At 37.5% G+C, this 12,787-nt stretch overlaps 1 protein-coding gene across 5 annotated transcripts in view; it reads left to right on the forward strand.

Annotated features, from left to right (window-relative positions):
* The window catches only part of col13a1 (collagen, type XIII, alpha 1), a 129,985-nt gene extending 117,436 nt beyond the window's left edge, over nucleotides 1-12,549 (forward strand). For 4 of the 5 annotated variants that reach the window (XM_053333459.1, XM_053333463.1, XM_053333460.1 and 1 more), the window contains 7 exons: nucleotides 2,194-2,229; nucleotides 3,833-3,886; nucleotides 3,982-4,035; nucleotides 5,097-5,132; nucleotides 9,466-9,552; nucleotides 12,275-12,313; nucleotides 12,441-12,549. In XM_053333459.1, coding sequence (XP_053189434.1) covers nucleotides 2,194-2,229; nucleotides 3,833-3,886; nucleotides 3,982-4,035; nucleotides 5,097-5,132; nucleotides 9,466-9,552; nucleotides 12,275-12,313; nucleotides 12,441-12,443 — 309 coding nt within the window. In that variant the 3' untranslated portion in view covers nucleotides 12,444-12,549. The remainder of the gene's footprint in view (nucleotides 1-2,193; nucleotides 2,230-3,832; nucleotides 3,887-3,981; nucleotides 4,036-5,096; nucleotides 5,133-9,465; nucleotides 9,553-12,274; nucleotides 12,314-12,440) is intronic. The other variant, XM_053333462.1, reaches the window with a different exon arrangement.
* Nucleotides 12,550-12,787: the final 238 nt, after the last annotated feature.

A 12,787-nucleotide genomic window follows, 5' to 3' on the forward strand; every position in this document is an offset into this window, starting at 1 on the left:
TCTACAAACCATGTACGTACACAGTATACAGTCACTTTCAGGTAAAAACCTTGTATCCCAAAGAGTCTGGCGTTTCAAGAACCAAGCCGTTGGTTGCTATGACTACATACAGTATATATGAATTTATCCCTTGGACGCCGTAATCCTTTCAAAGTTAAAATGTAAAATGATATGGTTTTCACGTGATAGTGATATGTGTGACATCATAAATTGCACAGTAACTCCTCCTTTTATGTGAAACTATGGCTCATGTTGTGTGTTATATTGTATTTTTTTTTTATGCAATAACTTTCCATTAATGGGAAAGACTGAGTGAGTATACTCTAACCAGCTGGGTTATCACTGAATATCACTGAAGCAGAAGGACAAAAAACAAGCAAATAAATAACACACTTTATTACTATGCAGTATTTAGAATTAAAACACAAGCAAGTAACAATTTGACAATACAAAGAAACATTCTGGAAATACATAAGAATTTCTTGGAAGACACTAAAACTGATAAACACGTTGACCATCCAAGATGAAGTTGGCGAATGAGTTAACAATAGTTATTATATCACATTCTGACAATATCTATCATTGGAGATAATTGTTGTTACTGGCATGTATGACTAGCAGTGTCTCTGGATATGTTTTAGTATATTTATTAGTTTTTCTTTTATTCCAATGTGACAGCAGTGTATTTTCATGTATTTGAGTAGATTTTTCTGGAGATTTTTCTGGAGATTTTTCTGGAGATTTTTCTGGAGATTTTTCTGGAGATTTTAACAGGATCTCACAATCAATTTGCTGATGAACACCAAGACTGAAAGCTCTAGAAATAGCTTGTGAGTGAACCAAAGAAACAGAGCTCATACCAATCTAACAAATGTCATATGCTGTTAGTCAGATACTACTGATTAGTTACAAGAAAATCCTAATCGCCCCATTAGAGATAAGTCTGGTGATATTCTTTTTCTTGATATCAACACATCCCATGAAAGACCAAAACCAAAAACTAGGCATCGTCTTTGAAAAGGAAGTCGTTTTTGAACAAATTAATGTTAACAAACATCAAATTAATTAATGAATAATATAGGTGACAATTAGTTTATTTTACTGTATAATAATTCATTCACCAGTGTATACAACTGTTTATTTCCTTATATTTACATGAATGACAATCAAGTCCCAATGTCCTCAAACAAGTACTTCCTGCTTAGCAGTGTGGTAGCTTGTTGATATCGCTACAGTTACTCAAATTTGTATAAAATATCAAACTGCAAATGTTATTAAGCATCAATTAAAGTTTTATACCTGGTCCACTTTTTAGGGGATTGGCTGTTGATTGATTTGGCCAAGATGCCTGCCATTTGGTTTTTACACTGATTCATGTAGTGGGTTTTTGTTACCACTAGGTGGCACAAAAAAGCGTTTATGAGCTAGAACAACAGGTCAAAGTTTAGCAGAATGAAGTATAAGGTCCAGCTAACCCAAAATGTCTCCATATGAGGACGGAGGGTCGCAGGAGAATAGACCTTCACTGTTATCCACAAACTCTTAAATTACATCAAGAGCATTCATTTCTGATGTGTTCCATCTTCAATAGGAACTACTGGGTTTGGGGCTGAAAGATGCAAAGACGGTAGAAAGTCAGAAAGTATTAAGAGATGGTTCAACATACTGTTTTGGTCCTTTCACAAAATGTGTTGAATGAAGAAAATTATTGAATAATATCATCCTAACAAAAAGACTGTCTGCTAAAATAATGGAAATAGGAAAAAGCCGTTCATTGCATTCAGTGCATTAATGCTTGAATAGGAAGAAATCCTCAATTCTACTGTTAAGTGCTTCCACCTTACAGCTGATACAGTATGCTTCTTCTATCTACAGATATGAATATATAGAGCATACCAGTGAATGTAAAAAACATGAGCAACAATATGACCATAGTCTTAATGTCATCATCCAACCATGACCAGCAGAGGAAGTTACTGACAATTACTGTCACTCACTGAAGCACCACACCCACCCCCACCCCCACCTCCACCACTTCCATCACCCTTCATTTGTCATCATCTGAATGTGTTTTTGAAATCACTTGAGTCACAGCTTCACTCACCAACCCCTCCCCCCACCTCCCCCATCCCGACCCCCCCCCCCCCCCCCCCCCCACATCTCTGCTCTCTAACTGTGTACAACGCTATACAGGGGGCTCATGGGTTAGACGGCAGACCGGGTCCAGTGGTGAGTGGCGCAAGTCCTGTTCCGGTCCCCCCTTCTCCTCCTCCTCCTCCTCTTCCTCCTCCTCCACCCCCCCCCCCCTGCTATAGCTTGTTTGATGTCTGCTATGTGTGCTCGTCTGGTCTGCTTGCTTTCCTGCTTCCCATGCTTGTCCTGTCTTGTTTCTTTCCTACGGGAGCTCTGTGAGGAAGACTGTTCAGGGTTGGGTTCTGGGGATACACTCATATTCATTGATTATCTACTGTGAATATTTTGGCTCATAAAGGGAACACAACCCCTCCAGAAATCAATACATCAATTACTTTATAAAGCCAACATCACAAACTAAGCATAAATACTCTTCTTTACTTAGTTTGTGATGTGGTACCTACAGGGTTACATTCTTTAAATATACAACAAACAGGCTTGTTTGTTTATGTTAACTATGTTCTGTTTGTTTGATAAATTAAGGATATATACATTTCTACAGCATTAATCCCATCAATGACAATAGTACCAACAGTTGGACCACTCTGCTGTTGTGAATTCGTCTTTTTATCAGAAATGTACTGATTAAATAACTCCAATCTCTTCTACTCTGCCATTCAAATCAGTGCCATGTTACTTGCAGTAAAACGCAACACCTCTAACAGCTCAAGGATAGGTTTATACCCTGAGGAAGTAAAAGGCTTAAAATGTAAAATATGGGGTGTTAAATTTCACTCAATACTTCATTCCAGTCAGTTCTACTTTGCTATTGTCTCGATCTTTTTGACCTCTTTGACATTTAATGTCCAACATCTGTCGGACACATTGAGTTTTATTGACAGCACCGTGACACTGGTTAAATAACAGCAAAGTTGAAGAGATTATTTTCATATATAATTTTATTATTTTATGTATGTATGTTACTGAATTTACCATTATAGTACATTTTTTGAATTTTAGGCTTTTGAGCCACTACGTTTTGATAGAAATTTGTGTATTTCAAATTTGTAAACAAAACAAAAGTCTCTCGTTACTCCCTGGGGCCAACAAAGTGTAATGTTGCCTAATGTAGCTTTGAATTTAAACGCTGTCTCATATTGGAGACAATGACAGTGTAAATCCACAGTCCTTAATCCTGTCAAACAGTCTCCTGCCTCATGATCCTGTACCAGCAGCAGGCTGCAAAGCTGCTCTTGCTACTGTAAGAACTATCCAAAAGGAGCATGCAGAGATGCCCATGCTGCATGTTGACATGTCCATTATTCCATACAGCACTGTACCTGCTGGATATATGCCTGAGATGCAAGGTCTTTCTCTCCAATCCTGACTGCTACTCAGAAAGAGAACTGCAGCTGATGACATTTTATTCATTTTCCTTCCTTTTTAACGGTTTGGACAGTAGTTCAACAAGCTTGGTGTGTTAATGCCACAGCTGTGAGGACAGAAAATTACAGCCTAAACATTACCTGTCTTTCAAGATTAGTTACAATTTGATCTAAATGGCCCATGATGTTACATTTCATTATGTCCTCTAGAAAGCTTGTTGATGTACTGATTTGAGGCATTTCATGATATTGTCTCTTGCAGTTTAATGTTTGTATCTGATGACGGACACTTATTTTCCATTTTTGTTTTAAAGGGTCTAATAGGACCAGCAGGTGTGCCAGGGCCAGCAGGACCAAAGGGAGAGAGAGTGAGTATCTATGTGTATACAGTATATGTACATACAAGTACTGTATAGTCTCAGAAGAATAAACACTTTTAACACATTTCATCTCGTCAATACAGGGTGAAAAAGGAGATGGAGGATTACCAGGACCAATTGGGCCTCAGGGCATCCCTGTAAGTCTGTACACAGGAAACCACAACAAGGAAGTGTCTTTTATCTCACTGAAAGCAACCTACTTATAATAAACACAACACTTTAGCTAGGATCAGTTGAGTGGAAGCACAATGTTTGCCAAAATCTTGTGTCATTAAATACATTTTATGTTAAAATCAAATAATAATGATCATTCGGATTTGTTGAACATTCCATTCACAATCTAATTCATAAGAGGGAAAACAAGAGGATACTGTATCTTCTTTATCATTCACAATTTACGATATACTTTATTGTCCCCATAGGGAAATTAGTCTTGGACTCAGTGCTGCATGCATGAATGCCTCCACTGTTAAAGCAGTCAACAAATGAACAAAAAAGCATCAGCTGTTTCAATCACAACAATAAATTATGCATAACGAAATATTTCAGTCACCCCATGGTAAAAAACATTGCATATAACATATTGCTTACAGCCCATGATAAAACACCATGAGACCACTGCACAATCATTGCAGCCTCAAGCAGCATTATTTACAAGTTTGATTGTGATAGGCACAAATTAGTTTTTAAAGTTTACAGTGAGGAACTCTGTATCGTCTGCCAGAAGAAAAGAGCTCATATTCTGCTGTGTGGAGGATATGTGATGGGCTTGCCTCAGAACACACTGCTCATATCTCAACTGGAGGGGTGGTGTGTATCAGACAGCTTAGTTTTTAGTTTTACTGCGAGGTTGCCGTGGTTACCATGCTGACATCCTCATCATGTACAGTATCAAAATGTTGCAACTGAATTTACATTTAGGGCCTGAAACAGAGACCTATTATACAAAGATGATATAATCAAGTCAGTGCCTCAAATCCATCAAAGCTGATACAGAGTTCTAAATGAAGTGTCCAACATTTTGGGAAATTATGGCAAAGATTTCCACTAATTTCATATTTTGGGTGACCCAATCAAATGAATTAACCCTCAACCAAACAGATCCCTATATGTGTTTATATGTCTATCATTCAAATATTACATTAAATGAAAATGCATTATGTTTCTTCTTTCCTTTTTTCCCCCTTTTTTATCGCAGGGTTTAGTAGGACCACAAGGACTCAAAGGGAATCGGGTAAGACAATACCTGTTATGTTTAACAAGCTATGACAGTAGCAGAACCAGAGACATGATTCTTGCTAATGGGCACACTTTGTATACCAGCTGTGGAACACACAGAGAACACTAATCTTTGAGAGTCATATTTCAACATAGGCTGCTAATTGCATCCACAGCATTATTTAACCTCTGCTATTATTGCTTTCTTTAAACCCAGTGGGGCCTTAAAAGGTCACCTGAGCAGAGTGGTGATGGCTTCAATGATGCTCTCAAGTAGATGTGAATTAAACAGCTGCATATCCATAAATCAGATGTTCTCTTTGATATCATGCATGAAAAGAAAGCCAGATGAGTCTGATAGTTTGCTTTGATTTTTTTTTTTTTTTTTTTTTTTTTATGATTCTGAATAATTTACGTCAAGAAGTCTTTAGCATTTCTGAGGCAAATGTAATTTTTTTGCAGTGGCTTTGTTGTGAACCTGATGGTCACTTCAGAATACATCTGAACAGATCAGAGGAAATGAATAATTCTTAATAATATTAAATCCATACTTTTGTTAATAAGTGATCTTGGGAACAGCTATCTCTGCCTCAACCATTTCCCTATTCCAGTTTATACTTCAAGTTACAGCTTACTACTTGGTTTATTTGAGTTATTAAAGGAAAAGTTCAACATTTAAAAGTACTCTTACTTACTTTCTTCCTGAGAGTGAGATAAGAGGGTAGATATCAATCTATCTGTGTGTTAAGTACAGAGCTGGAGTCAGGTAGCTTAACAGAAGGAAACAACTAGCCTTCTAACACCTTCAAACACACCTAAAGCTCAATCATTTCATCCATGCACAATAGGTAATGTAAAAATGATAGTGAGTTCAGGTCAACCCCCTCTCCTCTCCTGTGCTCCCATTTAGTTGTTTCTCCTGTATTTTCCATGACCCTCAACCTTTATTATGAATGACTGTCATATACATGGAGTACCAAGTTATCCAATACATAAAGCAAAGCAGCTGAAAATATTGCTTCTCTACATATTTATGCCTGGATTAATAAAGCACTTATTGGCTTTTTCAGTGTCCCAGTCTTAATGCTAAGCTAGGCTAACCATGTCCTTGCTAACACACTGACACAAGATTGATATCAATCCTCTCAGCTCACTTTGTTCTTGAACTATTCTTTTGATTTGCAAAGAATGGCAACAGAGCCCTGCAAAAATGATACAGTCTTGGTATAAAAATGTACTTCATGTCCAGGTTGCTGTATATTAGAGAATCTGTTTGTAATGTCCACATACCCTTCCCCTAAGAGAATGTTTCCCTCCCATTAACTTGTGACTCTTTTAATATTTTCACTCCCATCTTTTTAAGTCTTCACATTTCATTAGCTCTCTCAACACGTTCAACTGAGCTCTATTGGAAAATGTGCCATATTTGAATGTATAGCTGCTGCATTCACTTGACTAGGCAGAGTAAATAAAGTACTGCAGATAAACATACATGTGACAGCTCAGTGGAATGTGTTGAAGACAAAGCTATGGGATAGTGTTGGTGTTTTTACTCTTTGTCCTGTCTTCCTTTGTTTCCGCAGGTCTTCCTATCCCCTTTTCCTTCCCTCCACCTTGCTCTGTGGCCCATGGCTCTTTTTATTGCCGGGGTTGCCCTCTCTCCCTCTCACAAACCTTGGCCTCCTGCTCCTCCTCCTCCTCCTGCATTCTAATGTAGTCCTGGGTTAATCTTCCTCCTCTTACACCTCCTCTTTGATCCTACTCCTACTTAACAGTACCTCTTCCTTGCAAGCTCTCATGTAGTCCTTCCATGCCTGATCCCTTTCCCCATACCCCAAAGTGATAAGCAATGCTCTCCCATCATTGTCAATATGTTGTCATATGCTACATGTGGACTCAAGCACACATTTTGTTTCTGAGATAATCATTTAAAGACACAGTTTAATGTATGTGAGATTCAACACAGTGAGTTTTTCAACATGCAACCATTGACTTAACTTTTCTACAGTTCACTTACGTTATTCAACTCAGTCTCATATCATAATGTGTAATAGCTATGTTGTTCCACAGTGCAAAACACATTCATTTCACAGTATCAGCTCTATTCTTTTCTATTGTCACGTGACTGTAGAGTTTCCGTCTGCTCAAATGAGAAAAATGTTTTTTATTCTCAGTGAAAAAATGCATTATTTTAAAATAGCTTCAACATTTAAATGGTTTTGATCAACTTTTCCAGCAAGAAATGTGCATTTTATTTTCATAATCTTGCATCTGTTCAATGAATGTATGTGATGTTTAGTTTGTCAGTTATTATGAAGATTTTTGCAGGCTGTCTGTCTTTACGATGGTGGTTCCTATGGACAATGCAATTCCTGAAACCACATGTTGGTGGTGCAACCCAAATCCAAACTCTGCTATCACGCCAAGAAAAGGCCTTTTATCGCCTGTGATTGTAAAATTTGAATTGGCCATTTAAATGCTTACCAATGTGTTAGTTGATTGTAGAGACAGTAGACAGTAGATTGACGGCTAACTTTGCTGCAATTATCATCACGGTTTCTATGGTAACATACTTTACATATAACATACTCTACGTTAATTATGGGGGAAACTGAACATTAACTTATCATAGTGTTGAGTTATCAAGAACACTTTTGTGTTTTTGTGTTGAGCAACAACTGATAACTACACAGCACAAAGACAATGATTTAACAGCGTCCATAGCAATGACCATAGCAGTGATATAAAGTTAGCAAGAACCTCCGTAATAATGACAAATTAAACATCATATACACACATGAAAATAAAATGCACATTTCTTGCTGATAATGGTATTAAAATCATTTTAATGACCAAACTTTTTAAAAATATAGCATTTTCCACTGAGAATAAAAGACAAGAAAAGATTTTTAAAAAAACATTCAGGCATCTCTCAATTTTAGAACCATTATTGTGAAACAAATAGGTTTTGCCCTGTGAACCTATTACACATTTTGATGTTGCATATTTGTAGTCTTGTCATAACTTCAACACTGCTAAAACCTCTTGATGGGTTCCAGGTGGTACAACAACTTTCCAGAGAATTGTTCCATTTCTCTGTGAGCCTCTGTTACTAGCAGTACTAATAGCTGAGCTTTGCATTCGAGCTATCTGACACAAACTAAAATATAACTTGAGTTGTACAGGTGATGTGAAGACAGCACTGGGAGAACATTGTATTCAGGAAGCATATTATTCTTTCTTTCATATTCCATAAACATAAAGTGTAATTTCTTACTCTGATTCAGTCCAGCCTTGGTGAGAAGGTTTTCTATTCATTCTAAGATCTTACTATGGTCCAGTTTCACATTAGTCTAAAGTTACTAAAGTTAGGTTTTTGCATTTGAAGCACCTGAAGATTCAGTGCAGATCAGTGCAGATTCATATGTCATTCATACACATTGTCTTATTAATTATATCCACCAACCCTTGCTACCACTATGTTAAGATTATCTGCAGACACTCATTTTATCAAGCTGGTGATGGTATAGTTCTAAGACTTCTGGGAAATGGGCTTTGTTAAATGCCGTTAAAAGGATGTCATAGTTATGGAACAGAACCCAGAAGTATCACTTATAGTAGGATCTCTATTAAATGTCTCTTACCACAGTGTTTGGGGACATGTAGTACGACACTCTCCTAAAGGCTTGCACATTATTAAACTTTTGAGTTTTTTTCAATGAACCAGATTTTGGAATTTCATTTGTAATGATGATTCGACTGGAATAGTTTCAGTACATTGCTGAAATACTACCACTAGCAGTAATGTGACTGATTGATGTTGGGTGGAAAAAAGGCAACAGGATTTACTGTAAGAGACATGGCTGCTCGATATTACCTTGAAGGCTTCGCTACTCCTTTGACATTGTCATGTTACTTCATACTCAGTATTTCTTTCAGCAGACATCTGCCAAGATAGATGAAAATATTACAGGAAATGTGAGTTTCCCTAATCTTAACTTTAAAAGTTCCCATTACTGGACATTAGCGTGTTGATAGTCCTTAGTAAGAGGCTTGAAAGGGAACCTTCTCACCAATACACTGGCTTTTATCCCTCTTTCCTAACGCCTACTATTTACCTTCCCCTTCCATTAAATTCTCATGACAGAATTACATATTATTATGAAAATAGCAAAAAGCACACCAAACCCATTAGTGAATTAAAGTAACATATTGCTCATATTGTCTAAATAACACATAACTTAGAGCCCCAGACAGATGAAATCATTCAAAAACCAAACATTTGCTTCATGTGTGGCTTAATGAGGAGGACTAAAGTTTGTTTTTTTTTAATACACTGTTGTTTGCAGGGAGAGAGGGGCAAGAAAGGCAACAGGGGGGCCAAAGGGGATAAGGGAGACCAAGGAGCACCTGGATTAGATGCCCCCTGTCCGTTGGTATGTCAGTATTCTGATGTGTAACCAAGAGCCAAAGGGAAGGAGCACTAGCTTAGAATGCAACATAATCCCACAGAGCTTCAGTTCAGCTTCTTTCTCTAAAACTGTTGTATTCTGTAGTCAACTTCCTTTTGGCTCTGGTATTCAGTGGTTCTAATCAACCTCAGGGATGGTCTGGTCCAAATGTCCTCTGCAGTCAGAGATATACAGAGGGGATTTAGCAAAGCAGATTGACATGGCTATGCTGTACAGATTAATAGAAATATTAAGATCAGGTGAAAAATGACTTGCATGGACTTCAGACCAGAACTCTGTCTGAGGAACATTTTTTCCCCAGGAACGTGACAGACAGGAACCATGCAGCTATTTCTGATCAGTATCAATGCCACAAAATAATTTTATCATGATTATTTCAGCTCTTCAGCCCTGTCCTTGACATTAATCTTAAATTCTACAAAGACCCAAACCCATATGTCTTTGAGACCTAGACACACTGGACCCACATCTACAATCAAATTTGAGACCTGTCCTGGGTTTCCACTGTGATCCACCCATTTGGACACCCAGAAAACCTCTAAAAGAAGGAGCCCATGAAGCATCCTCATCAAATACCAGATGCCAGATGCTCACACAATCAACCTGATCCCAATACTAGCAAAACAAAATGAACCCAATTTGTAACCCACTACAAATGGGTTTGGGTCCGCATTCATCCTTATAAACTAAAGTATATGTTTCTGTCAAAGAAACATTTTCTCAATATGTTCTAGACAGAATACATTTTGTAAACTGATCTCAGTAAGCCCAGTTCCTGTCAGTCCCAGGTTGCCTGCATGTTTAGGTAACCTGCATCCAGTCACCCAATGGACAGCTGTGCAGATCCTCCTCTCGTCAAGCAGTGGAGGACAAACACTCCTCTGCTGTCAATGAGCTGTAAAACTGGTTTTAAACGGTTGATTTCACAAACAGGGTTTCCGAGGCTTTAAGGGAGAGAAAGGTGAACCAGGCTTGCCAGGCCTGGACGGGCTGGATGCCCCTTGCCCTGTGGTATGGTGCTCTCTCGTTTCCTTCACTTTCCAAGCATGCCTTTAGCTACCCCTAACCACAGGCTGTCAAATGTTGCTCGTTAGATTAATTTAAACTAGATTCATAACTGCATGGAGGTTAAAATGTAATTACTGCTGTTAGTCACTGGTTTGACTCACCCAATAACATTGACATAACTTTTCCCACTGACCACCTGTATAATTTGAATGGAAAAAGCCTTTTCCAAGCATTTCATCATACTTACTTGTCACTACATTAAATACAAGTTCTATTGTTAACATGCAGCTCTCTTATTGTGACTAATATGATCAATCATCTCAGTCTAAAGCATTTATACTCACAAACACTATGAACTTTGTTCAGTAATCCTTGTTTCCTCTGTCCTCTATTGCATGGAGCACCAATTTTTCCATCTTCAAGGCAACAGAATACCACAGGTTGTGAAAATCACATTATGAACCAAATGGATTCCTTTGTTCAAAGGAAGCCAGAGTCTTGGTATTCTCTGGTAGCATCACTGCTGCACACTAGCAGCAACTTAAAGTCAACTTCATGTGTTTCCATTGCCGTGGGTTCTGCTTTTATTTCCATTGACTCTGTCCACTTAGACAAGGTCCCAGTTTGAGAGGTATAATCTGGTTTTACTATTCAATCATTGGTTAGATATGGTATTGGAAGGTACCTTGCTAATGATTCAGAAATCTGGAGAAAGACATCAACAAGGTAGACTCTAATTTCAGATCTTCATCGCAGGTAAGGCTACATGAGGCATCAACACATCTCTGTCAATTGAAGGGTGAAACCTTGATATAGTTACTGAAAAAATAAGGCCATGTTGAGGAGGATTGGTAGTAGCCTGTTAATGGGACCATCTCAACACTATAGACTGTTTCTTTACTACCACTGTGTTGGTTCATTGGTCTCTTTTTACAGTCTGTCTTTCCCAGAAACTCAAACTCAAATCCAACTCAGTGACACAATGTAAAATGATAGAGGCTGCTAATCTTTTCTGTTATGATCTGATGTTTATACTCTATTAATAAGATGATGAATTCTTGGTTTTAATTATGATACAGAGTTGCATAGTCGGGGTATCCACTGGTTCTGGAAGTCATTTTTCTCACTGAAAACAATATCCTTAATCTTCCTTGACATAGAAACACAGTAGTCCCGTGTTTTGTTGTGGCAATTGAATAAAAGCAATCCTGCCATAGTTGCCAAATTCATCCAAAAATGATGCAGAATTTTAAAGGGAACTGATTTAAACTGAATCTTTTTTCAAGTTTCTACAAAGAATATTTTAGCATCCACTCACTGTTAGTAGAATACAGGACTTTAAACCTGGTGATTGGATGCATCTAAGCAAAACACATCTTTGGGGCGGTAGTTATACATGACTCCTTATTAAAGAACCCTCATTTCCATTTGATCATGATGATTCGACTGTGAGTTGAATTTCATGCCCATCCAAACGTTGTCTATGAGAAAAGAAATGAGACTTCCAGAACCATCAATATGGAGAATACTAATTTCAACAGTTAGTAGAAAAAAATTAGCAACTGCTTTTGTATGCATATTTATGCTATTCTGTATGTTTCTTCACACTTGCATGATGATCTTGTTCATCTTTGCAGCGCACAGAATTTCTCACTTCACATTGTTGTTGTTTTTCCAGGGAGACGATGGCTTACCTGTACCAGGATGTTGGAATAAAGTAAGTAGGAGAGTGTGATATTGTGTTGCTGTCTGCCTAACTCTGGCAGCTCACATTTTTGCTAACTTCACCAAAGACATTGTTTGAACTAACATATGATATTTTGACTTTTGCTTTCTCCTTGCAGTGACGATAACTTTGGAATGGCTTGTGTGATTGTACATAGGATATTTATTTTTTTACTTTTTCTGTATTCTGTTATACATAGAAAAAAAATTAAAAATCCTAAAAATATTTGGCAAATGTTTGTACAGATTGTTTATTTTAATACGTATGATAATGTTTATGTATTGGATTTTTATATCTATGCATTATTTTAATATGATTGGATAAGGAAAAAATATAATGTGGCTACATATGCATGATATTTGTGCATAATGTGAAGTGGATCATGCTTATTAACTTATTGTACTGTGTTGTTTTGTTCTGTTGTAATAGACCATGCTGCACTGACTTGTGGGGCTGGAAAGATTA

This window comes from Scomber japonicus, chromosome 14, assembly GCF_027409825.1.
Source record: "Scomber japonicus isolate fScoJap1 chromosome 14, fScoJap1.pri, whole genome shotgun sequence".
Classification (NCBI taxonomy): domain Eukaryota; kingdom Metazoa; phylum Chordata; class Actinopteri; order Scombriformes; family Scombridae; genus Scomber; species Scomber japonicus.